Source organism: Sus scrofa, chromosome 13 (assembly GCF_000003025.6).
Source record: "Sus scrofa isolate TJ Tabasco breed Duroc chromosome 13, Sscrofa11.1, whole genome shotgun sequence".
In the NCBI taxonomy this organism is placed as follows: domain Eukaryota; kingdom Metazoa; phylum Chordata; class Mammalia; order Artiodactyla; family Suidae; genus Sus; species Sus scrofa.
Window position 1 is genome coordinate 196133119 of NC_010455.5, and position 27341 is coordinate 196160459.

Here is a 27341-nt window from a genome sequence, read left to right on the forward strand (position 1 = left end):
CTAGTAGCCTTAAAGAAAATGGCCGGGCTCACGTCCTAAGAAAAGATAAAGTTTCTAGGGCTCTCCTCCAACTCCGACAGGAGTGCGAATATTGGTCTAACTTTCCTGGATAACACTTTGGCCGTGTGTATCAAAAGCCTGCGTGTTTTGAATGCCCTTTGACGAAGCGATCTACTTCCAAGAATTAGAACCTATCATGGTTGTGTACAGATATTAAGCTCTGAGGATGTTTCACATAGAATTCTTTGTAACATTAAAGAATGGAGATCATCCGAAATGGGGATCGTCACTCTGGTGGGGTATTGTAAATAGAGCCAGTACCTCCACAAAATGAGAAACTCTGCAGCTCTGGAGTTCCCATCGTGGCGCAGCACGAACAAATCCGACGAGGAACCATGAGGTGTCAGGTTCGATCCCTGGCCTCGCTCCGTGGGTTAAGGATCCGGCATTGCTGTGAGTTGTGGTGTAGGTTGAAGACTCGGCTCTGACCCTGCATTGCTGTAGCTGTGGCATAGGGCGGCAGCTGTAGCTCCGATTAGACCCCTAGCCTGGGAACCTCCATATGCCACGGGTGTGGCCCTAAAAAGCAAAAAGAAAAAAAGAAAAGAAAAACTCTGCAGCTCTTTAAAGTGATCTTATGTTAAATTTTTTCACAAATACCTTAATAAATGAGAAAAAGTAGCCTACGGAATAATACGTATTGATCCTTTTGAGGGGGAAAGACATACAAGAGTGACTAGAAGGATGTTATTTAAAGGTGACTTTTTTTCCCTTGAGAGTGGGATTTAGTGGGATTTTTATTTTCCTGCATTCAGCATATTTGTGATTTTAAAGTTTTCAATTACAAACTTATATTTATTTTGAAACAAAAAAAACAAAAGGGAGTTCCCGTTGTGGCGCAGTGGTTAACGAATCCGACTAGGAACCATGAGGTTGCGGGTTCGGTCCCTGCCCTTGCTCAGTGGGTTAGCGATCCAGCTTTGCCGTGAGCTGTGGTGTAGGTTGCAGATGCAGCTCGGATCCCGCGTTGCTGCAGCTCTGGCGTAGGCCGGTGGCTACAGCTCCGATTTGACCCCTAGCCTGGGAACCTCCATATGCCCAAGAAATAGCAACAACAACAACAACAACAATAACAACAAAAAGACAAAAAAAAAAAAAAAAAAAAAGTATGGGAAAAACATCAGTCGTTGTCGGACTTCTAAGAATAATTCAGACTGTTACTTCTTCCTGATGGAAGCGGCTTATATAAAAATTATATAGCTCATCCTCAGATCTCTTGGGATTTAAGGTTTGTTTTCACCTGAGAGTTGTGCTTGGCTAAGAACCCCAAATAATAATGAGACGCCTAAAGATAGCAAAAATATTCACGAGCAACCCTGTGCATCCGGAAAGCAGTGAAAATAAATAAATTGGAAGACAATTCAAAGGATACATCTTTGCTCCTCAACTTTTCATGGCTTCTGGGGCAAACTGAGTCATCCAAAAGTATAGGTTAGTATTACACGTGCAGAAATTTTTACATTTCTGACCAAAAAATCGCCTCAGAGACCCTCATATTTAAAAGCAATCATCTACCCAGATGTGAATTTTTTCTTTTCTTTTCTTTTCATTGTTCTCTCTGTTTTTTCTTTGTTTGTTTGTTTCTCTTTTCTTTTTTTCTATTTAGAGCTGTACCCATGGCCTATGGAAGTTGGCACGCAGGCTAGGGGTTGAACTGGCCTACATCACAGCCATAGCAGTCAGATCTGAGCCGTGTCTGCAACCTCCACCACAGTTCACGGCAACGCCAGATCCTTAACCCACTGAGCAAGGCCAGGGATTGAACCTGTATCCTCATGGAGATTAGTCAGGTTTTTAACCCACTGAGCCACAATGGGAACTCACTGAATTTTCTTTTTAAGAAAGTTCATTTTCTACACATTCATTTCAAAGCAATGTAAGCTCACAAAAAGTTGGAAAGTACCTTAAAATTGATATGGGGGAAAAAACAAAAAAACTTCTTTCCCTTAAACCTCCCCAATATCCTCTCTTACCATCTTGGAGATTCTCCTTCCAGTCTTTTTTTTTTTTTTCTCTTCTTATTTGCAGGTTAAGCTTTAATATTTAGGTCTGAATGTATCATACCCTACATGCTTGTTTTCACTCAACAGAACCCAAAGAAAGCAAATAATTTAGATCATTGCCGAGACCAGCTCAGCAGGATGGGACTGAAGAACAGGTGCTGTGAAACTTAAGGAAAAAAGTCAACATAAAACAAGACACAGAGGGAACTCCCGTTGTGGCTCAGTGGTTAACGAATCCAACTAGGAACCATGAGGTTGCGGGTTCGATCCCTGGCCTTGCTCAGTGGGTTAAGGATCCAGCTTAGCTGTGAGCTGTGGTGTAGGTCACAGACGTGGCTCAGATCCAGCATTGCTGTGGCTGTGGTATAGACCGGTGGCTACAGATCCGATTCGACCCCTAGCCTGGGAACCACCATATGTTGCAGGAGCGGCCCAAGAAATGGCAAAAAAAAAAAAGCCAAAAAATAATAATAATAAAACAAGACACAGAGACATTTATCTTAAGTAAAGGTGGGAACCGGGGGACTCAAGGTCTCAGGGACCAAGAGCATCGCCTTAAGAAACCACACTGCTTTTATTGTATTCTTTAGGATGACGTCAAGTGAGAAGGGGATTGTAGGTGCAGGATATAGGTTTTTTAAGTTATTTTAAAAGTCACAGAGCCGGTTGCTGGTTAAGCTTTTACTCTGACCTTTAGGCACTTAACGATCATTAGCATTTGAGGAAGCTTGGCGTCAGCTATCTATGCACAGCATCTAGAGAATCACCATTGTGCTTCTGCAGAGGGCATGCCTGTCTGCAGCAACCCAGGGTGCCTAGGTTTGCACCTTGGTTCTCCTCACTAATGCATATCCTGCTCACAACCCCTCTTAAACCCCTTGGGGCCATGGGGCTCCTCTTTTATTCTTAAGAGGACATAGCATGCTGTGCAAACGGCGTGCCAATCTGCGCAGGTCGGGTGTGCCCAGACCAACACATTAAGTCCTCATTCAGCTGAGCACATGAATAACTTATGCCTTTAGGTCTTTGTTCTTAAGCTTAAGTCATTTACCAGCACTGCGACTGTTTTCCAAGCAGGAAGATGGGGTAAAGCGGGACCGGATGGAGTTTTCAGCAAAGAGACCAAGAAAAGATTGTGGAAACATGTCTCGTGACAGATTATAAATTCTCTAAATCCCAAAGGCCTTTTTTGAAAGTACCGTTTTCCCATCTAACGTATGTCAGGGGCCTGATAGCAGTAATGGTAGGTGACACCCATCGGGCCCTCCACACGTGGCCTGTGTGGAATCGTTATGACCACCGGTGAGCCTGCTCCCTGTATCTTCATCATGCAGCTGAGGAAACAGGCTTAGCAAGGGGCTGAGCTACCCACTGCTCCATCCTGCCCCTCGCAGATGCCACAGGCAACGGGTCTTCTGGGATCTTAACCACAGGAGGTATTTCATTCAGGCTCAGAGACGGCTGCTGAGCACAGCTCCCATTTATGTGGGCTTTGACTTCTGCAGTTACTTTGTGCAAACCTCATAGAAAGCAAGTAAAAAGGGTGTTCTTCGTGCTGCGTGGGAGGGACACAGTCTGAGTGAGTTGAGCAGATACCAGGTGCTGGGCCAGCCACAGGGTGACTGACTCCCTGTGCCCTCCGGGAGCTCTCAGCCCCACGAGAGATCCAGGCACAAAAGCAGCTAAAGTAACACAACACACTGGAAGCATCCCTGCTGCCCACCGCAGACCTGAGTTCCGTGGGGCAGCCCTCTCCCCTGTATTCTTATTTTTTTGCTTTTTAGGGCCGTACCCGCAGCATATGGAGGTTCCCAGGCTAGGGGTCCAGCTGCCGGCTTACACCACAGCCACAGCAACTCGGGATCCGAGCCGCATCTTAGACCTACACCACAGCTCACGGCAACGACGGATCCTTAACCCACTGAGCGAGGCCAGGGATCGAACCCGCAACCTCACGGTCCCTCGTCAGATTGGTTTCTGCTGTGCCACTGTGGGAACTCTCGTCCCCTGAGTTCTGGAAACCACTGCCTTTGCCCCTCGGGATTGGGGATAGTAACATTTCTCGCTGATCCTGACCCTGGGCTCCTGCACTGACTCTGAGGTGTTCGCATCCCCATTCACACCTTCGTAGAGTCTCTTTATCAAGCTGGCTTTCCATTGTCCAATGTGAGCTGTGGCTGACCTGCCAGGACCACGACCAAGCCTTTCAATGACTCTTCCTCTTCACAGAGACATATTTGATGCTTTGGCACTTGAAACATTTCATTCCATCTTCCTCGACTGCTTGACATGCTCTGTTCACCTTTTTGAAAAAATTTTTAAATTGTCGTTGATGTACAATGTTCTGTCAATTTCTGCTGTCCAGCAAAGGGACCCAGTTATACATACATATACATTCTTTTTCTCACATTATTCTCCATCACGTTCCATCACTAGTGACTAGATATAATTCCCTGTGCTATACAGCAGGATCTCATTGCTTATGCACTCCACATGCAAAAGTTTGCATCTACGAACCCCATACTTCTAGTCCATCCCACTCCCTCTCCCTTGGCAACCACAAGTCTGTTCTCCATGTCCATGCGTTTGTTTCTTTTCTGTAGATGGGTTCATTTGTGTCGTATATTAGATTCCACATGTAAGTGATATCATATGGGATTTGTCTTTCTCTTTCTGACTTCTTTCACTTAGTATGAGAGTCTCTAGTTCCATCCATGTTGCTGCAAATGGCCTTATTTTGATCTTTTTTATGGCTGAGTAGTATTCCATTGTGTATATGTACCACATCTTCTTCTTTTTTTTTTTTTTTTTGTCTTTTTGCCATTTCTTGGGCCGCTCCCGCGGCATATGGGAGGTTCCCAGGCTAGGGGTCCAATTGGAGCTGTAGCCACCGGCCTACACCAGAGCCATAGCAACTTGGGATCCGAGCCGCATCTGCAACCTATACCACAGCTCACGGCAACGCCGGATCGTTAACCCACTGAGCAAGGGCAGGGATCGAACCCGCAATCTCATGGTTCCTAGTCGGATTCGTTAACATCTGCGGGACGGGAGCTCCCCCCTTTTTTTTTGTCTTTTTTCTTTTTTTTTTTTTTGTCTTTTTGCCATTTCTTGGGCGTACCACATCTTCTGAATCCATTCATCTGTTGATGGACATTTAGGTTGTTTCCATGTCTTGGCTACTGTGAATAGTGCATAGGGGTGCATGTGTCTTTTTCAATAAAAGCTTTATCCGGATTTAAGCCCAGGAGTGGGATTGCTGGGTCGTATTGTAGTTGTGTTCGTTCATTCATGAGAAGCCGCCAGGTTGGGTCCAGGGAGCTGCATCCTTTAGGCTGGAGTATTCAGAAGCAGTCAAAGATGACTCTAAGTCAGAGTGAGTTGCAGAGAAGAGCTGAGCCAGGGACCGACAGGAGGATGACAGCTCCCTGACACCCCTCCAGGCAGCCTTTCTCAGCATAGATTTGAACTCAAGGGCCACCCCCGCCCCCAACACATTCTGAAGCCAGGTACATGGGATGTTTGCACTCCCTGGTGTCCATCTCAGCTCAGTCATTCATTCATTAAATGCATCATTGTTGGGGGCCTCCTGTGAGCCCAGCACACCAGTGATCAGGCACTGTGAAATTGGATTTAGCAAAATCAATCAGAACCTTCATGAAAGTACTCAGATCAAGTGTTTTTATAATTATGTTCCTCACCATTTGTGGCTATATACATATTTATATACATTTATACATTGGACAGGTAAGAAATATATACACGCATCATCACATGTAGGCACATACGTATATACGTGTATGTTTATATGGTCTGTATATACATGCTTCGTATATTTTAGTGTGAACAAATAATATACATATTTCAGTAAACAGATGTATACTAAATATCTATTTCATTTTATCTTATTTATTTTTTCCTTTTTTTTCTTTTAGGGCCACCCCTGTGGCATATGGAAGTTCCTGGGCTAGGGGTCGAATCAGAGCTGCACCTGCAGGCCTACGTCGCAACCATAGCAACATCAAATCCAAGCCACGTCTGTGACCTACACCACAGCCCACAGCAACGCCAGATCCTTAACCCACTGAGCAAGGCTAGGGATCAAACCCACATCCTCCTGGATACTAGTCGGGTTCATAACCCGCTGAGCCACAACGGGAACTCCTAATTTATATATTTTGTATGTGTGTGTATATTTATTTGTTTATTTAACTGTCTTTCCCCACGAGCCTTGTCTTTCCAGCATTTTATGTTCACCACAGATCCTTCCTTTCATCTGGGCACTTTCACAGATCTCTCTTGAATGTAACAGACAAAGATGGAGCTTCTGCATCTTCCTCTAGCCGTGTGTGCCTGGGGTACCGCCTCAGAACCTGGAGTTCCCTGGAACACAGTTTGAATGCCAGTGCTCTTGGTTTTTTTGTTTTGTTTTGTTTTTTTGTCTTTTTGCCTTTTCTAGGGCCATACCTGTGCAGCATATGTAGGTTCCCAGGCTAGGGGTTGAATTGGAGCTATAACTGCTGGCCTAAGCCACAGCCACAGCAACGCGGGATCCGAGCCGCATCTGCAACCTACACCACAGCTCACGGCAATGCCGGATCTTAACCCACTGAGCGAGGCCAGAGATCGAACCCGCAACCTCATGGTTCCTAGTTGGACTTGTTAACCACTGAGCTACAACGGGAACTCTGATGCCAATGCTCTTGGAAGAGGAACTACCCTTTACTCATGGGGGGCTGGGGGGGGTCAGATGCTCTGCGAGCCCCTTTGATGCACGTGTTTAGTCTTTGTCTCCACGTGTCAGCCCTTTTAGGTTATCTGGGCCGTGAATTTGTCTCTGACTCTTGCTTCTCTTATTCTGACCCTTTTCTCTTGGGGGCTCATTGGTCTCTGGTTCAGGCCCCAATCTGTCTTCTGCGAAGGCGTCTTTGGTCCTCACACCCCTTCCATCAAGCCTGCTGAGCACTGCCCTGACTTTTTGTTTTGTTTCGGTTTTTGGTTTTGGTGTTTTGTTTTGTTTTGTTTTTTGTCTTTTTGCCATTTCTAGGGCTGCTTCTGCGGCATATGGAGGTTCCCAGCTAGGGGTCTAATCAGAGCTGTAGCCGCGGGCCTACACCACAGCAACGTGGGATCCGAGCCTCATCTGCAACCTTCACCACAGCTCACGGCAACACTGGGTCCTAGACCCACTGAGCAAGGCCAGGGATCGAACCCGCAACCGCATGGTTCCTAGTCGGATTCGTTAACCACTGAGCCACGACAGGAACTCCTGCCCTGACTTTGCATCACCCATCTTGTGTGCTTCTGTCTATAACTAGCCACCCACACCGGAGGAAGCTCAGGTCCCCTGCCATCTCCAGGCTCATTAAATTCCCATTCACAGTGAGGGACTGGCTTTTGTCCCCTTTGGTGGTCTTTCTGTTTGTTTGGTCATGTCCTTGGCATGTGAAAGTTCCTGGGCCAGGGATTGAACCCGTGCTACAGCAGTGACAATGCTGGATCCTTAATCCTCTGAGCCACCAAGGAACTCCCCTTTGGTGGTCTTTTCACTCCACAAGCCTTATTGGTCACACTTCCTCCCTTCCAGATCCTTCCAGAGACCAACCCCTGTTCTGAAGCCATCAAGCACATGCACGCTTCTTCCCATTGTTGACTTTCTCCTCCCTGAACCCTCCACCCTCTTGTTTTTCCCCAACTGGGCCACATCGTTCACATGTGCCAAATATGTGTGCATACCTGGCACTTGCCTTATTTACTTACTTATACTTGAATCATTTAGACTTTCCCTAACCCCATCCTGTCTTCTTGAGCAGACTCTCAGGAGCCAGAGCCCTAATTTCTTCTTCATCATAGCCCAGTCTTTTATCCTCTCTCTCCTGTCAAATGTCTGAGGCCACGATTCCCCCAGTACCTCTTCCCATTCTTGTCCAAGTAGGGAAATCATATTTAAGGGCACAGTCTTGAATGCCAACCAGAGTAAGATCTAGGGTGCTCACTTCCACTCAACACTGAGGCCTTAGGCAAGTTCCATGACCTTGCTAAGCATTAGTCAAGGCAATTAGCATTAACTGTTCAACAAACAACTCAGTGGCTTATCCTGGTAAAGGTTTATCTCTTGCTCACATCACTGTCCCATGGGGCTTAAGTGGATTTCCTGGGCCGCTCTCCTCCAAGCGGTGACTCAGGGATCCAGGCTGCTTCCTCCTCATGAGGCTTCAAGATAAACAGGGAAGGAACATCATCAGAGTTGTACCTTTTTTTTTTTTTTTTTTTTTTTTTTTGGCCTTGCCTGAGGCGTGTGGAAATTTCCAGGCCAGGAATGGAACCCACACTATAGCAGCAATCCAAGCCACTGCAGTGACAGTGCCAGATCCTTAACCCATGGTGCCTCAAGGAAACTCCCCAGAGTTGTACTTTTTTAGAAGTTGGTTCTGGCAGCATTGTTGATTTGATAGCCTAAGGATACCAAAGGGAAAAAATGGACGTGGGCCTGTTGGTCTTACTGTCATTGTGTGCCTTCTGTTTCTCCCTGTGTTCACGTTTCTGCCAGACATTGCTGCTTCTTGTATGTCTCTATGAGACATTTCTGGCTTAATATTGGGACAAATAAATATTTATATTTTTCTGTGTTATAGCATTACTATTATCTGTCTGCCTCAAACATCAATGTTCTCCATCTGATGTAAAAGAGTTCAGGAGAAAAATCTTGAAAAAGGATTTAGTAGTCCTTTTTTTTTTCCTTTTTAGGGTTGTACCCAGAGCATATGGAAGTTCCCAGGCTAGGGGTCAAATCAGGGCTGTAGCCTCTGGCCTATGCCACAGCCACAGCAACGCCAGATCCAAGCTGCATCTGCCACCCACCCCACAGCTCACGGCAACGCTGGATCCTTAACCAACTGATCAAGGCCAGGGACTGAACTTGCATCCTCACAGAAGCTAGTCAGATCTGTTTCCGCTGAGCCACGACGGAAACTCCTAGTAGCCCATTTTTTATTTTAAAATTATTTAATATATTTGATGTAAGCAAAAGAGCATATGTAACACTCATGCAAATTATAAAGCAGAATAATTTACACCCCCGAAGAATTAGAATCCTGCCAATAACCTGCCTCTAGTCCTCTGTCTCGCCTTCTGTTTCTCCCAGTGGCAGCAGCTATTTTGAGATTTGGGTTTATTTTTTTCCCTTTTTCACTCTTGTTTTATTTCATAAGTGTGTATGTTATATACATGCTTTTTTTTAGGGTTTTTATTTTGGCTAATAACAATAGTATCTAGCGGCATGTATTTTTCTGGGACCAGCTTTTTTCAATCACCGTTGTTTCTGTGGTTCATCCGTATCATGTGTGCGGCTGTATGGTCCTTTCATTCATGCTGATGAGTGACACTGCCTACTTTATTCATTCTTATGACGATGGACATTTGGGTTGTGTCCAGGTTTTTGTTGGTAAGAATTATGCTGCTCTGAACATTCTTGTGCATGTTTCCTGGGGGTTATGTGCGTAAAACTTCCTCGAGAGTACAAGTCTGCAATCCCTTGTTGCAAGGCTGCAAACCCGAAAGCTCTGAAAAATATCAAGAGCTTTTTTTAAATATTCATGTGGCAGAAAAAACCTGATAGAACCAGAATTAATGTAAGGTTTTGGTTAGTCCCCATTTATTTCATGTAATGTGCTTATTTCTATGTTTTACCTGAGAAATAACAGGATATCTGTCCCAATGCATAAGATCACCTCCCCCAAACTGGAGGAATTATAAATTCTGAAGAATTTCAGGAAAGGTATGTGTGCACGTGTATACTTTTGGGATGGAAACTATTGAGTCTTAAACTATAAAAATGTTCAAATTGGGAGTTTCCATCGTGGCTCAGTGATTAACAAACCCAACTAGTATCCATGGGGATGCGGGTTTGATCCCTGGCCTTGTGCAGCGGGTTAAGGATCTGGTGTTGCTGTGAACTGTGGTGTAGGTCACAGATGTGGCCTGGATCCCGCGTTGCTGTGGCTGTGGTGTAGGGCAGTGGCTACAGCTCCGATTTGACCCCTAGCCTGGGAACCTCCATATGCTACAGGTGTGGCCCTAAAAAGACAAAAGACAAAAAAAATTTTAAAATAAAAAATAAAAAACTTAGAATGTTCAAATTAAAAAGATGCCAGAAATGCAGTTACTAGCCATGGTCAATAGCTTCCATTGTTCCACAGCTTCTGCAGCGCTTGGCATTGACAGGCTTCTTAATTTTTGCCAATCTAGAATATATAAAGTGGTATTTTCATTGTGGTCCTCATTTGCCTCTTTCTCATTGCTAATAAGAGTAGCTCATTTCAATATATTCAATATCATATAATAAGCCATAATGGAAAAGAATATGAAAAAGAATATGTGTGTGTGTGTGCATAACTGAATCACTCTGCTGTACACATGAAACTAACACAACTTGTAAACCAACTATACTTCAATTAAAAAGAAGAAAGGGGAGGGAGTTCCCCATGTGGCTCATCAAGTTAAGAACCCGACGTAATATCTGTGAGGATGTCGGTTTGATTCCTGACCTCACTCAGTGGGTTAAGGATCCAGCAGCATTGCCACAAGCTGCAGCACAGGTGGCAGATGTGGCTCGGAGCCCACATTGCTGTGCCTGTGGTGTAGGCCAGCAGCTGCAGTTCTGATTCGAACTCTAGCCCGGGAACTTCCATATGCAGCAAGTGTGGCCATACAAAGAAAAAAAGCTTTTCTTAAAGGGAAGAGAAAGGATTAAGTTTGTTTCCATATATGTATCAGATGTTTTCTCTTCTGTGAAATGCCTGCTTATGATTTTTGCCCATTTGAAAAATTGAATTTTTGGAGTTTCTGTGTGGCTCAGTGGTTAAGGATCTGACCTGGTCCCTGCAGTGACTCAGGTCACTGCTGTCATGCAAGTTCAATCCCTGGCCTGGGCACTTCTGCATGACACTGGCACGAGCCAAAAAAAAAAAAAAAAGAAAAAAAAAAAAAAAAGAAAAATTCGATTATCTATTTTGTATTTATTTGTAGAAGCATTAAACCATTTGATTTATCTCTTTTCTGTTTGTGGCTTATCTTTTTCTCCCTATCACCTATAATTTTTTTTCTTCCAGTTTTATTGCGATACAATTGACATACAGCACTGTATCAATTTAAGGTGTGCAGCATATTGATTTGACTTACATGCATCACGAGATGATTGTCACAATAAGTTTAGTAAATATCCCTCATTCCATGTAGAGATACAAAATTAAAGAAATAGAAAAAGACTTGTTTGTGTGTGATAAGAACTCAGGATGTACTCTCTTAACTTTCATGTGTAACACACAGCAGTGTTAATTACATTTATCATGTTGTACATTGCATCCCCGGTACTTATTTATCTTATAAGTGAGAGGTTTTGGTTCCTTTTGAGCACCTCATCCAGTTCCCTCTGCCCCCACCCCCTGCAATTGTGCTTTGTCTTTATTGCGTATTTCAATGAGCAGTGGTTCTTAATTTTAACATGTATCAATATTCTTTTTTTTTTTTTCAGTTAGTGCGTTTTGTTTTTGCTGTTGTTTTGTTTTTTCAGGTTTTTTTTTTTGTTTTTTTTGTTTTTTGTTTTTTTTGCCACTCCGAGGCATTTGGAGTTCTGGACCAAGGATCAGAGCCAAGCCACAGTTGCCACGTGTGTTACAGCTTCAACACCACTGGATTCTTAACCCACTGTGCCTGGCCAGGTATCAAGCCTGGGTCCCATCACTCCCAAGAGCAGCCAATCCCATTGCGCCACAGCAGGAACTCCACTTTTTGTATTTTATTTAAGAAATCTTTTCCTGGAGTCCCCATCGAGGCTCAGTGGTTAACGAATCCGACTAGGAACCATGAGGTTGCGGGTTCGATCCCTGGCCTTGCTCAGTGGGTTAAGGATCCGTCGTTGCTGTGAGCTGTGGTGTAGGTCACAGATGTGGCTCAGATCCTGCATTGCTATGGCTCTGGTGTAGGCCAGCGCTGTAGCTCCAACTCGACCCCTAGCCTGGGAACCTCCATATGCTGCAGGTGCGGTCCTAGAAAAAGACAATCAATTCCTTTGGGAATTGATTTTTATATGGGGACCCGACCCTACTCTTTTTCTGCGGGTAACCAGATGCAGTGGAGGTAGGGGGCAAAGACCTTTCCAGAAGTCTGACCGAGAAGGAAAGCCATGAGGCTGGAGAGATGTTCTGGAATTGTGGGAGTGCAGGAGTTTTGTCTTTAGGGGGTAGGAGTTTGTCATTTATGAGACATGAACAGACAGCTCAAGGCAAGTCCTATGCCGGCGGGTCCTTGATGCAGGGCGCTGCACTCCTGGGGACAGGCTTCAGCAGCAACAGCCCCTAGGGCTCTGCAAGCCTGATCCTCCCACGGGCATCTCTGGATCCAAAACTCTCTTTAACGGCCCCTCCCATCTCAGGGCAGAATAGCTTTCTATTTTGTTCGCTTTAGTGAGTGCATTTACAGTTTTGTCTTCTGAATGGCCTGCTGATTTCCCCTTTCCTCAGCACCACTTCCACTGGCTCCTCTGTCTCCAGGCTGAAGATTTGAGTCTTTCTCCAGGGGGACCTCACCCACCCTCCGCTGAGCCTGGAGGGTAGAGTTTAGAGGTTAAGAAGTTAAACCTGCAGACTCGGGGAGGGGGGGGCGCGCGGGGGGGGGCCTTGTCCTGGTGTTCACATCCACACACACTCTCTCTGTATGCGTATCTATAAACATATATGTAATAAACCTATTTATTTAAACAACCTATTATCTATTAAATAACCCATTACAGATTCTATAAACATATTCTCTATATGTACCATATAAACTATACGATATATAATAAACCACCTTTCTCATAGGATTGCTGGAACATTAGATCAGTTAACATCCAAGTGCTGAGAACAGAGCCTGGCAGAATGTTAGCCCTTATCATGAGCGAGCTGAAATTTGCAAGGTCTCTGAAATGCTCTCCTTCTCTGGTCCCTACTTGCTTCCATATTGGTCTCCCTGCCTTTGGTTCCTTTTCTCTCCCAGGGCATCCCATACCCTGTCCCCAAAAGACATTTTGGGGGATATTTTCAGGGCATTTTTTAAGGCTTCCCATGGCTTGCAGAGTAAAGTTCAAACTCTTTAGCTCAGCGTTCAGAAGTATCTTGCTCCTGCTCTGTTTGACTTTTCCTCACTGTTCTTTGCAGCGTCACTGTTCCAGCTCACTCTCAGCCCCTAGACTCCCTCTAGGTGCTTCTGGCCCACTTACCTTGGTGTTTAGACCTTTCTCTCTTGCCTGCCTCTACCCAGGTCATGATTCTTCTCTCATAACCAAGCCCCTCTCCTCCATAAAGCCTGTCTTGACCACTCCAATCCCCAACTGTCTCTCCTACCTCTGATCCCAGCATCTCTCATCTGGACCACTCCCTGTTTCACATAATTAGACAGGTTACACATATGGGTCTGTCTCTCCAGCCCCATCACACTTCCCACAAATGCAAGGTAAGCTTCTTCTGACTTGTTTTTCTGACGGTGCATAGCACAGGACCTCATCCTCCATACAGGTTCAGTGAATACTGACTGATTGTGATGACACTGTGCCGGGGTGCTAAAAATGATGGCCTCATATTTATTCATCCATCTGTCCATCGACTCAGTCATTATTATTGGGTTTCCGCAGAGGACCAAGGTATGGGAATTACAGGAACAGAATAGAAACTGCCTTCTTCTCATGGAGCTTGTGTTCACATAGGGGAGAGGGATTCTCAAAATAAACCAATAAATGAAATATTTCAAAGAGTGGGTAAGGGCCCTAAAAGAAATAAGAATCTTTATTCAGTGTTTTATATATTTTGCCTGTTCTGTATGCAAAGCCAGTTACATGACCAGGGGCAAGGGTGGTGCCAGAGCAAGATGCAATACAGGGTCCCTTGTTCGGAAATATATAAGCCTTCCTAGACAATTACAGCAGAGTATTAGAGGAAGCTGATGAAGCCCTTCTAGGAGTTCCCTTGTGGCTCAGCAGGTTAAGGGTCTGGCATTGTCACTCCAGCAGCTCGGGTCACTGCTGTGGTGCAGGTTTGATCTCTGGCGAGGGAACTTCCACGTGCTATAGGCTCAGCCAAAATAAATAAAGTAATACCTTCTAGCCAGCCCTGCCTGTAGGGTACTTGGCCTGTACGGGGTGCTTTCATGAGGCAGAAACTAATCAGAGAAATGATCTGCATGGGATTTGAAATCCAGCTCAGTGTACTTATTTCCGGAAAATAACAGCAACTATGCACTGGCGGTAGATGGAATCTGACGTAAGTTCTTCATGTTTCCTGCCTCTCAGATTGCTTGTCTTACGCAGCAGCTTTGCAAGTGTTATCCAGGAGGTGCTACGGGAAGCAGAGGTGCAAAATCCTGGTCAACAACCACCATTTCGGAAGCCCCTGTCTGCCAGGAGTGAAAAAATACCTCACTGTCACCTATGCATGTGGTAAGAACCCTCCCTCCACAAGCTACTTTGAGACCCTGCCTCTCGGGGAGGGGTTGAGCATGTAAACAGAAGGAATTTCCCAGTAACAGGCTGTGGCATTCACCCTACCTCTGACACTTGTTGAGATCCATGCACGGGTTGGAAAAAGAATTTCCAGATTCATAGTGGGGTAAAAGGAAAGAAAAGGTTCTAGAGATAAGAAACACTGCTAGTGCAGTGGGATGACTTCCTGATAATCAGGGAGAGCTCTCCTCACGTGTGTGGTCATGTCTGTTTCTATAGCCCAGGGAGAGGAGAGGTCTTAGGATACACCTGCTGACCTGCTGATTGGTCGGGGAAAGAGGGGGCTTACAAGACACTCGCTGGTTGGTTGGGGGCGTATAAGGCCCCTCTAGGGGCAGGGTGAGGAGTGGGCCAGATACCTTTCCTAGTAAGGGGCGGGAAGGAGTAGGCCAGGTTGCTCAAGGGGGGGAGGGGAATTACAGTGAGACAGGCGGATGATAAAGGTCTCGTAATTCTTACCTCAGCCAGAGCCTTTGAGTTTTATCTCCTAGGACAGGCCTTAAAGTCCCACAAAAGTGTGTTGCCATCCCGGGTGTTTGCGGGCCCTTTCTCTTATCTTTTATCCTTGTTCATGACATTTATGTTGGATGAGCAATAGAATTTTCTCTGGTCAAAATTTGTTTTAAAAGTGTTTTTACCTATCAGATTGGCAGCAAGTGCAGAGGATAGGAAAAGAACAAGCAAATGGAATCAAATTGATGTCACTGAGAAGAATGATTTTAATCTGGGTGCTTAGAAGGCTCTCAAATGTATGGGTCTGTCATGCAAGTGCACTGAGTGCTGCCTGACTCTTAGTTAATCATCCAGTCCTGCGTTTAGGCCCTAAAATGACAAAGTCTCTATGCTTCCAACAGCCATTGTATCTATATACCTCTGGGGTTGAGCCAACAGATCAAATGCTCCCCATAAAACCATTAAGTAGGTTCCACTTTGTTTTCCTAGTGTCTTCAAAGAATAGCATGAAATTCCTGGCTCATTTGATTCTGATTTTATAAAGTTACCTTTTTGTCTTTTGTCTTTTTAGGGCCACACCAGCAGCATATGGAGATTCCCAGGCTAGGGGTCGAATTGGAGCTACAGCTGCCGACCTACACCACAGCTCATGGCAACTCCAGATCCTTAACCCACTGAGCAAGGCCAGGGATCGAACCCAAAACCTCATGGTTCCTAGTTGGATTCATTTCCACTGTGCCACGACGGGAACTCCTAAAGTTACCTTTAAAAATCATGTGTTAGGGAGTTCCCGTTGTGTCTCAGTGGCAACAAACCCATAGCATATGGATCTGGCCTTGCTGTGACCATGGCTGTGGCCGGCAGCTATAGCTCCTCCGACCCATAGCCTGGGAACTTCCATATGCCATGGGAGTGGCCCTAAAAAAGAAGAAACAAAACAAAACAAAAAATCAGATGTTCATTACTCTCTGAGCATGCTGTGGATTTCTGATTTGTCCTCCTGACATGTGAACTGTTTTGTTTTGTTTTTGTTTGTTTTTTTTAGTAAGTATAGAAGCAAAGAGCATCATAACTGATGAACCTGCTACCTATGATCATTGAAACCCCCTTCTTGGGCCGGATACCTCTCACCTTTTTTTTAAGGGGGGGAACAACTTTATTGAGATACAATTCACAAAGTATACAATTCACCCGCTAATCATACAAATCAACGGTCTTGATAGAGTCACAGAATTGTGCAACTACCACCACAGCTAATTTAAGAACATTGTCATCACCCCCCCAAAGTGACCCTGGACCCTTTGGCAATCACCTCCCAATCCACCCTTCACCCCCCACCCCAAGCAACCACCAACCTTCTATCTTCATGGATTTGCCTCTTCTGGACTTTTCATGCAAATGGCATCAGACAGTGTGTGGTTCTTTGTGACTGGCTTCTTTACCTAGAATATGTTTTCAAGGTTCATCTATGTTGGAGTACATGTCAGTACTTCACTTCCTTTTATAGCCCAATAATATTTGTTGCATCCCCAGTCTTTTCTATCCTGAGCTTAAAACATTGTCCTCTGCAATATCAAAGCTGTACTGTATAGTAAAATGACCAAATACATGTAATCCCAAAATAATACACCCAGGGGAGTTCCCACCATGGTGCAGCAGAAACAAATCCAACTAGGAACCATGAGGTTGTGGGTTCGATCCCTGGCCTCGCTCAGTGGGTTAAGGATCGGCGTTGTCATGAGCCGTGGTGTAGGTCAAAGATGAGGCTCGGATCTGGCATTACTGTGGCTGTGGCATAGGCTGGCAGCTGTAGCTCCGATTAGACCCCTAGCCTGGGAACCTCCATATGCCACAGGTTCGGCCCTAAAAAGCAAAAAAAAAAAAAGAAAGAAAGAAAAAAACGCCCACATTCACATTCCAGGAAGAAGGTTTTATTTTCACTTCAGTCTTTATTCTGGCTCCCATGTAAAACAGCTCTGGGCAGCATGGAGCCCATTCGGCTGTTTCCCCAAGAAGCCACAGAGATCTCTCAGAAGTTCTAGTAACTTCAGGCCTCCCCAGCTGAGTGTTGAAGGAAGGACAGGATGATACCCTACAAATTAGGTAAATTTCCTGGTTTGCCTTCAAGGACGAGGAGAGAGCAGTTCCCAGGCTAAGGCTCCTCTTAGCTAAGAGAAGGTGGGCTTTCAGGGCCTGGGGGTCACACGCTCTAGTCCAGGCTTCCTTTCCCTCATTCACTGGTTTAGCACATTGCGGGCATGTTTTAGTTAAAACAGAAAAAAGGTATGGTCCTTGTCCCCAAGAAATTATCAGATGGGGGAAAGAGACGGCCATTAAACAAAGAACCAGAGAAGTCTGTTGTTACCAACTGTGATATATGCTGCTTCAGAGAAACCCAGGATTGGAGTTACTGTTGTGGCTCAGCAGGTAAAGAATCTAGTCCGTATCCATGGGGTTACCGGTTCAATCCCTGGCCTTGCTCAGTGGGTTAAGGGTCCAGCGTTGCCACAAGCTGCAGTATAGATCACAGATGCAGCTTGGATCTGGCATTGCTGTGGCTGTGGTGTAGGCCAGCAGCTGCAGCTCCGATTTGACCCTGAGCCTGGGAACTTCTAGATGCCACAGATGGGGCCCTAAATAAATAAATAAATAGAAAGACAAGATTTCGAGTTTCCTGGTGGCTCAGCCGGTTAAGGATCTGCCACTGTCACTGCTGTGGCACAGGTTTAATCCCTGGTCCAGGAAATTCTGCATTGGAACCTCCATATGCCACAGGTACGGCCCTAGAAAAGACAAAAAGACCAAAAAAAAAAAAAAAAAAAAAGATGCTCTTGGAGTTCCCGCTGTGGCGAAGTGAGATCTGTGGCCTCTTGGGAGTGCTGGGGCGGAGGTTCAATCCTGGCAGCACATTGGGTTAAGGAGCTGGCATTGCTGCAGCTGCGGCATAGGTCACGATTTCGGCTTGGATCTGATCCCTGGCCCGGGGACTCCATATCCTTTGAGGCGGCCAAGAAAAAAAAAAAAGATGCTTTTACATAAGGGGCTCTAGGACTGTCCATCCCAACAGACATCTATTCCAATACGATAACCGGCTTCTGCTGCTGCTGCTGCTTCTCCTCCCCCTCCCCCGACTCCTTCTTCATCTCCTTCCCCTCCCCCTCTTCTCCTCCGCCTTCTTCCCTCACTTGTGGCCTGCAGAAGTCCCCAGGCCAGGGATCGAACCCACACCATAGCAGTAATGACTCCAGGTCCTTAACTGCTAGGCTACCAGGGAACTTCTAATACCTGGCTTCTAACTGCAGCGATGTCCAACCAGGCTTTGCTGTTCCGGCCAGCAATCTTGCTGTGCCCACCAAGGAGATACACTACCCCTCGGGTGGGTGGGGGTGTGTCTGTGTGGTGAGCATTAAGATCCCTGCCCTTAGAGTTCCCGTCGTGGCGCAGTGGTTAACGAATCTGACTAGGAACCATGAGGTTGCGGGTTCGGTCCCTGCCCTTGCTCAGTGGGTTAACGATCCGGCGTTGCTGTGAGCTGTGGTATAGGTTGCAGACGCGGCTCGGATCCCGCGTTGCTGTGGCTCTGGCGTAGGCCGGTGGCTACAGCTCCGATTCGACCCCTAGCCTGGGAACCTCCATATGCCGCGGGAGCGGCCCAAGAAATAGCAACAACAACAACAACAACAACAAAAAAGACAAAAAGACAAAAAAAAAAAAAAAAAAAAAAAATCCCTGCCCTCATGGGCTATAGGATCAAATGGGGTGATTGCAGGCCCTGGTGTCTTGGGGGACCAGGCCGGCTTCCCAGGGGAGGTGGCATCTGAGGCAAATAAGATGGATGTGTAGGAGTCAGCAAGATGAAGGGCAGGAAGAGGCTGGGAGGTGAGCAGGACGTGGGAGGGCGGGCAGGTCTGGAGGGGTCTTGGGGGATGGGAGATTAAGGCTCGGCCTATGCCTAAGGGCAGCATGGAGCCCTTGGAGGGTTTTTTCTCTGGGGACAGAAGCAGTTTGCATTTAATAGAAACACTCCTTCCAGTTTATAGATTCTTTTAATTGAGGCTATCCCGCCCACACAGCTCTTAGTCTGGGCGGAGAATTTCAGCATCTCAGTGCACCATCTGGGGAATGGTTCCGGCACAGAGCACTTGGTCTTTGATTGAGCTGGAAGAGGCATCGAGCATTCTTCTTCTTCTTTTTATTTTATTTTTTTATTTTTTTGTCTTTTTAGGGCTGCACCCATGGCATATGGAGGTTCCCAGGCTAGGGGTCAAATTAGAGCTACAGATGCCAGCCTACACCACAGCTACAGCAGCACAGAATCTGAGTCGTGTCTGCAACCTACACCACATCTCATGGCAATGCTGGATCCTTAACCCTCTGAGCCAGACCAGGGATCAAACACTCGTCCTCATGGATACTAGTTGGGTTCATTAACCACTGAGCCGCAATGGGAACTCTCAAGTACTCTTCTTTAATGCATTGCTAGATGAGGTCCTCACTCTCGTTTTTTTATTTTCAGGGCCCCACGTGCAGCATATGGAAGTTCTCAGCCTAGGCGTCAAATAGGAGCTGCAGCTGCCAGCCACAGCCACAGCCATAGCAATGCGGGATCCGAGCATTCCTTGTGGATACTAGACCAGGCTCATTACGGCTGAGCCATGACAGGAACTTCCAGCTCTCAATTTATCCAAGTTTTATTATTAACCACACTTCCTGGACAGGATAGACTTTAGACTGTCCTCCGAATAGAAGGAGGCAGGCCTGGAGAACTGGCCCCCTCTTCCCCTCACCTCTGCAGGGAGGGCTTCTCCCCAGGTCCGCAGCCACTGGTCCTGGAGGGTCCCCAAGACAGAGGCACAGCCAGCAGCCCCACCCTGACAGGAACGGGAAATGTGTGGACCTTAGGCTGGGGCCTGCAGCTCCTCCCGGGAGATGGGGCAGGCAGATGGGTACCAGGATTTGGGGGGTTAAAATGACAGGGGCCAGGATTTAGAGACAAGAGGGATACTAGTAGCGGGTATCGATGAAAAATTAACCAATAGTCAATTTAGAAAGACATGGAAATTTTTGTTCAAGCCAACCTGAGGATTATAACCTGGGAGAAAGTCTTTCAGAAAGCTCTTGAGGGAGTTCCCACTGTGGCTCAGCAGTAATGCATCTGACTAGTATCCACGAGGATGCGGGTTCAATCCCCGGCCTCACTCAGTGGGTTAAGGATCTGGCGTTGCCATGAGCTGTGGTGTAGATCACAGACGCAGCTCAAATCCTGCATTGCTGGGGCTGTGGTTTAGTCTGGCAGCTGCAGCTCTGATTATGCCCCTAGCCTGGGAACTTCTTCCATGTGCCACGGGTGTGGCTGTAAAAAGCACTCCCCCCCAAAAAAGAAAGCTATAAGGTCATAGCACAAGTATATAAATTTTGGAGACAGGAGTTCCCATAGTGGCTCGGTGGTTAACGAATAGGAACCATGAGGTTTTGGGTTCGATCCCCGGCCTCACTCAGTGGGTTAAGGATCCGGCGTTGCCGTGAGCTGTGGTGTAGGCCCCAGACCTGGCTCGGATCCCCAGTTGCTGTGGCTGTGGTGTAGACCTGTGGCTACAGCTCTAATTAGACCCCTAGCCTGGGAACCTCCATATGCCGCGGGAGCGGCCCTAGACAAAAAAAAAAAAAATTTTTTTTGGAGACAAAGGGTTGTACACCAAATGACATAATGTGAGAGTTTACCCAATCATCTACACTTCCAGAGCGAGTAGTGAGTTGTGGCTCTTTGAGACCCCAAATAAGATTAAGGAAGGTTATCTCTGAGGGGGTTGGGTTGATGAAGATGCACGATACACACTAAAGGGGAGACAGGAAGCTCAAACAGCAGAGAAAAATTTATGTTTAAATCTTTCTTGTATTGTCATAAAATGAGTTTATTTTATTTTATTTTATCTTATTTTATCTTATTTTATTTTTTGTCTTTTTAGGGCCACACCTGCAGCATATGGAAGTTCCCAGGCTAGGTATTGAATCAGAGCTATAGCTGCTGGCCTACACCCCAGCCATTGCAACATGAGATCCGAGCCTCGTCTTCAACGCCAGATCCTTAATCCCACTGAAAGAGGGCAGGGATCGAACTCACACTCTCATGGATACTCGTCGGTTCAAAACCTGCTGAGCCACAATGGGAACTCCCATAAAATATGAATTTTTTTTTGTCCCAGGACTTGGGAGCAGGAGAGAAAGAAGGATGCTAGGATTTGGGGACAGGAGGACCTGGTGGCACAGGTTTGGGACAAGCAGGGTAGGGAGACGCCAGGATGTAGAGGGGCTCATGCAATCTGGGTACCTACTGAGAAGGAGAAACAGTTAAGGGGAGCTCTTTCGGAGTGAGTTCCCTGGTGGCCTGGTGGTTAAGAATCTGGCATTGCCACTTCCATGGCTCAGGTGACCGCTGGGGTGCTGATTTGATCCCTGGCTTGGGCTGGCCTTGGGATCTTCCCCAAGCCATTGACATGGCCAAAAAAGAAAAGGAAAGAAAGAAAAAAAAAAAAAAAAAAAAGCAGAGATCTTTTTGTCTTCGATGTGAAAAATTCTTTGGGGCCTAAGGCCAACCCACGGAGGCTTCTTTCTTAAAATCTGCCCTGATCCAAACTTGACAGATTTACAGGATAGATGCCTGCCCCAGTTTAGCGACGAGTTCAGGCCCAATAAATCATCCTCTCTGGTTTCATCTGAAAGACTCTATCTGAATGGGCATCACTTTGCCATCTTTCATCTTTTTTCTGGTTCCCAGAGGGCGGAAGGTCCCAGCACCACAAAAAAGTACAAGAGGATGTGAGTGAGACGTAGAGCAGAAGCGTCACCCTCTGCTGGGGGAAAGGCGCATCTCTGAGCCTCCGTTTTCCCATCTGCAGGAATGGGAATGAGACTCCTTTCACAGGGTCGCTAAGAGGGTTGCACAGGAGGCCCTATTTAAACACTGAGTACCGAGGCACACGGTGGGAGCTCATGACAAGTGGCCCGCTGGTGTTTGCACAGGTGTACCTAGTGCAGAGGGGTGAGTTTGAGAGACAATAGTAAGTCATACCATACTCTCCTCATTCTGAATCCACTTGAAATGGGAGGTATGGGAATCTGACAGGTGTGTTGACCCCTGATGTTATCTTAAAGGTCCTAAAAGATTCTCCCGGAGCTCCTGTTGTGGCTTAGCAGGGTACGAACCCAACATAGGTTCGATCCCTGGCCTGGATCAGTAGGTTAAGGCCATCTACATTGCAAGCTGCAGTGTAGATCGAAGATGCAGCTTGTACCTGGTGTGGCTGTGGCTGGGGTGTAGGCCTGCAGCTGCAGCTCTGATTCCACCCCTAGCCTGGGAACTCCCCTATGCAGCAGGTGCGGCCATAAAAAAAAGAAGAAAAAAAAATAAAAGATTCTCCCACTAGTACAGCCATTTTCATGTAGTCAGTGGACAAGTTCGTGACATGAGCTTATCGCACACACAGGGGATTCAGTGCTTTCTTCTGTAAGAGATCATCCTACAAATCCCTTCCTCTCTGAGCAGCTCCTCCTTCTTGCACTGTAAGACCTCTGGCACTTGCAGAGTCCAGCCCTCCTCTCGCCATATCTTGAGAACAAACTAAGACATAGACGCGAGAAAGAAGGGCCACTCCTCCATCAGTGCATGGAAATGACAGAGAGGCGCTTTCCTCAGAAAGCATCGTGGGGAGTTCTCACTGTGGCTCAGAGTAACCTGACTAGTAACCATGAGAATGCCCATGAGGTTGCGGGTTCAATCCCTGGCCTCACTCAGTGGGTTAAGGATCTGGCATTGCTGTGGTTATGGTGTAAGCTGGCAGCTGCAGCTCCAGTTCCACCCTTAGCCTGGGAACTTCCATATGCCGCAGGTGGGGCCCTAAAAAGCAAAAAAAAAAAAAAAAAAAAAAAGGCATCTCTGGCAGCATAGCTCAGCTCTCCGGGGCGCTGCCAGGGTCTCAGGATCAGCCATGTGCCCACTGGTCGGCCAACAGGCATTCCTGGGGGGCCCCAGGCAGCTTCTGCCGCTTCCACCACCATCACCGTGCCACCCTGTAGAGCAACCCTCGCTGCTGATGGTCACAAAGGCGCCAGGGCCCCCTGCATGTGGAAAATTCACAGTTTAGGAATGTCCCCTGGTTGTCGATCCTGGGACACCCCCAAAAGACTTTAGTTAAGCACTTTGGGGAAGAAAATGAGGTTGTCTTGCTACTAAAGATGTCTCTCCAGCTCTTTTTGAAAAAAACCAGTGCCGTTGAACTTGCCTGGTTTGTATTGGCTTCACTTCTCTTTCCTGTTGCCACCTCTCCCAGATACCAGCTGGGCTGAAGAACAAACAAAAATAAACAGTTTTCTGCAGCAAAAACATTTAGCTTCCTCTCCTGTCTCCTAGCCCGCGACAGGGCACTGAGTCTTCAGAAGTCTTGCTTTGCTCTCCCGTTTGTCCGTTTTGCCCGGAAGGTCTTGAGAGCTGGATGGTTTATCCTTAGGGTCAATTCCATAGAATCTTTAACCTCCTTCCAAAGGAGGCTGTTACACTGCCCTCTCTCTTCATCTTTCTGGTGTCTTTTCTTGCAATACTGAGAGCTTCATTCTAGCATGGAGCCTTGGAGTTCTCTGCAGGCTTATTAAGGAAGTAATGTGTTAGGATTCCTGCTGTGGAGCAGTGGGTTAAGAATCCGACTGCAGCAGTTCAGGTCGCTGAGGAAGCTCAGGTTCAAACCCCAGCTTTGGGCGCAGTCGTTAAAGGATCCAGCAGCTGTGGCTCGCATTTAGTCCCTGGCCCAGGAGCTTCCCTATGCCATGTGTGCAGCCATTTAAACAAAACAAAACAAAAACCAAAAACAAAGGAAGCATTGGGTTAAGGAGCTGGGACAAAAAGCAGAATTGCAGCTGGGAGAGGTGAGTGGTGGTTTTCAGTTGGTTACAGTCATTTTGTTTCACCGCATCTCAGGGAAGTTTATATTCAGAGTTAACAGCATGATCGAGGCGTGATTTATATACCTTAAAATTTAAATTGTTTTATGTGAAAACAATTCAGTGATTTCTGGTCAATTTACAGAGCTGTGCAGCCTTTACCACAAACTCCAATGTTAAAACATTTCCAGAGTTCCCCTTGTGGCTCGGTGGGTTAAGAACCTGACATAGTCTGCTTGAGGAGGCAGGTTCGATCCCCGGCCTCGCTCAGTGGGTTAAGGATCCCGTGTTGCCACAAGCTGCGGTGTAGGTCACAGATGCGGCTTGGATCTGGTGTTGCTCTGACTGTGGCTGTGGCTTGCAGCTTCACTTCGACCCCTAACCCTGGAACTTCTGTATGCCACAGGTGCAGCCATAGAAAGGAAAAAAAAATCTCCACGATCCCCCAAAGTGCCCTCGTGCCCGTTTGCAATCAGTCCCCATTCTTACCAGTAGCCACGAATTCATTCTCTGTCTCTATACATTTACTGTTTCTGGAGAGTTTTTTTTCCCTTTTTTGGCCACACCCATGGCTTATGGAAGTTCCCGAGCCAGGAATCAGAGCGCAGCTTCAACCAGCTTCAATCTGTGGCATGCCAGGTCCTTAACCTGCTGCACCATAGCGGGAACTCCTGGAGATTTCATATTCATGGAGTCCTACCATGTACGGTCTTTGGCGTCTGGCTTCTTTCACTGAGCATCATGTTTTGGAGGTTCATCCACGTGGTAGCAGATGTCAGCTCAGCAGCCCCACTGTATTTGCAATTCCGTATCCATAGAGCCAACCAACGATGGACTGAAACTATTGGGGAAAACATCCTAGAAAGTTCCAAAACGCAAAACTTGCATTTGCTGCATGCCAACAACTAGTTATATAGCATTTCAATTATATTTACAGCTAGTTACGCAGCATTTTCATTGTGGTAGGTATTGTAAGAGATGATTTAAGGTATATGGGAGGATATGTGTAAGTCGTGTGCAAATCATATGCCATTTTATGGAAGGGGCTTGAACATCTGTGGATTTTGGTGTCCGAGGTGGGTCCTGGGACCAATCCCCCAAGGGCACCAAGGGACAGTTATACTTCCTTCCTTGTTATTGGTAACCGTTATTCTATCAATAGATATACCATATCTTGTTTATTTATTCTCCATGATGTTGGTTTGGGTTTTTTTTAATACTGCATGATAGGCCTAAAGTTTAATCTTTCTGGGACACTGGATGATCACACGGGCTCTGTCGGTGTAGGCATGGGGGTGTATAAGACAAGGAGAGTGAGTGATTTAGGTACTGGTTTGAAAGTTGATTTTTTTTTCTTTTTTTTTTTTTTTTTGTCTTTTTGCCATTTCTTGGGCCGTTCCTGAGGCATATGGAGGTTCCCAGGCTAGGGGTCAAAACGGAGCCGTAACCACCGGCCTACACCAGAGCCACAGCAATGCAGGATCCGAGCCGCATCTGCGACCTACACCACAGCTCACGGCAACGCCGGATCCTTAACCCACTGCCCACTGAGCAGGGTCAGGGATCAGACTTGCAACCTCATGGTTCCTAGTCAGATTCATTAACCACTGAGCCACGATGGGAACTCCTGAAAGTTGATTTTTTATATTATCTACATTGCATTTTAAAGATAGGTAGATAGGAGTTCCCGTCGCAGCGCAGTAGAAACGAATCCGACTAGCATCCCTGTGGACGCAGGTTCGATCCCTGGCCTCCCTCAGTGGGTTAAGGATCCGGCCTTGCTGAGAGCTGTGGTGTAGGTCGCAGACACAGCTCAGATCGAGTGTTGCTGTGGCTGTGGTGTAGGCTGGCGGCTACAGCTCCGATTATGCCCCTAGCCTGGGGGGCCTCCCTATGCAGTGGGTGTGGCCCTAAAAAGACAAAATAAATAAATAAAGATACATAGATATGTTATGTGTGCCAAGTATTGAAAACATTTCTTTTTGGTTTTTAGTTCCCAAGAACATACTCACAGCGATTGATCCAGGTGTTGCTGATCTCAAACCTTCTTCGACGCAGAAAGATGGTGACTACGGTAATTTTTTTTTTTTTTTTTTTTTTTTTTTTTTTTTTGCCTTTTGTCTTTTGTCTTTTTAGGGCTGCACCCACGGCATATGGAGGTTCCCAGGCTAGGGGTCGAAGTGGAGCTGTTGCCAGCGGCCTACGCCACAGCCACAGCAACGCCAGATCCGAGCTGTATCTGCGACCTACACCACGGCAGCTCAGGGCAACGCCCGATCCTCAACCCACTGAGCAAGACCAGGGATTGATCCCTCGTTGTCATGGATACTAGTTGGGTTTGTTACCGCTGAGCCACGACGAGAACTCCTAGAGATAACTATTGCTAATATATTCATTCTGCCCTTCCAGCTCTCCACCAGGCTCTGCCTCTGCCAGCCCCTCTGCTGTTTCCTACAAGGCTCCCAAGTGGATCCCATGAATGTCTTGGTCCCCCCCGCACTAGAGGCCTGAGAGCCCCACCTGACATTCCCCTTAGGCTGCTCCATAGGGGCTCTTCAAACCCCATCAAAGCAGCTTAACCAGACATGTGAAATCCAAGCTGTCCTGCACTTGGCTGTCATTCCAAAAATAGCCCAACACACCCTCCCTTGATAATTCAGGCCCTTCTCTTCTGTGGTCAGCAGAGCAGACAGCAGCTCTGTGGTTAAGTAAGACATTATTAAATCTCCCAGAGACACAATGAGTGCCTTTGCCTTTAGAATGGAAAAATAAACGTGTTCCCTTCTGCAGTAGAGTGGATGAGTGAGGTTGGAACTGACCCGTTTTGGAATATCTACATCCCCTTTTTTCACTTAATATTTTCAGACTGCTTCCTACGTGTTCTTCCTGGCCTAGTCTTTGGCAAGGTAGTCAGAAGTCCACTTGTTAGATGTCTATGACTTTTTATTTATGATGGCAGTCTTGGATTGGGAACAAAAAGCCTACTGTGAACAGCTGTGGATTCATCAGTCTTGCCTTTTGTTTTTTAATGTTTATGTATTTATTTTTTTATACGAAACAGGTATAAAGTTTGACCCAAGAGAACCGAGGGTTCTGAGGAAAGATGGAGTCATTGTCAGCCACTCTCTGGCAGCATTTGCTTACCTCCGAGGTAGGTCAGTGAATTGAAGCTTTCTAGAATGTCGATGGATGTGCCGAGGTCTTACAAATGCTCTGTTTAATTATAGCACATGGATAGCTCAAGAAAAAGGACTTTAAAAAAAAAAAGAAAGGAAAGGAAAATCTAAAACTAAACTTTAGAAAACTAGAGAAAAAGTTTGACATTGCAACTGCGGTCTTCGCCAGAGGCCTGAATTTAGGTA

At 46.4% G+C, this 27341-nt stretch overlaps 1 protein-coding gene across 3 annotated transcripts in view; it reads left to right on the top strand.

Moving 5' to 3' along the window:
* EVA1C (eva-1 homolog C) overlaps positions 1-27341 on the top strand; it is a 105031-nt gene that overhangs the window by 65476 nt on the left and 12214 nt on the right. For all 3 annotated transcript variants that reach the window (XM_021070917.1, XM_021070918.1, XM_021070919.1), the window contains exons 5-7: positions 14386-14532; positions 25973-26053; positions 27041-27130. In XM_021070917.1, the coding sequence (XP_020926576.1) occupies positions 14386-14532; positions 25973-26053; positions 27041-27130 (318 nt within the window). The remainder of the gene's footprint in view (positions 1-14385; positions 14533-25972; positions 26054-27040; positions 27131-27341) is intronic.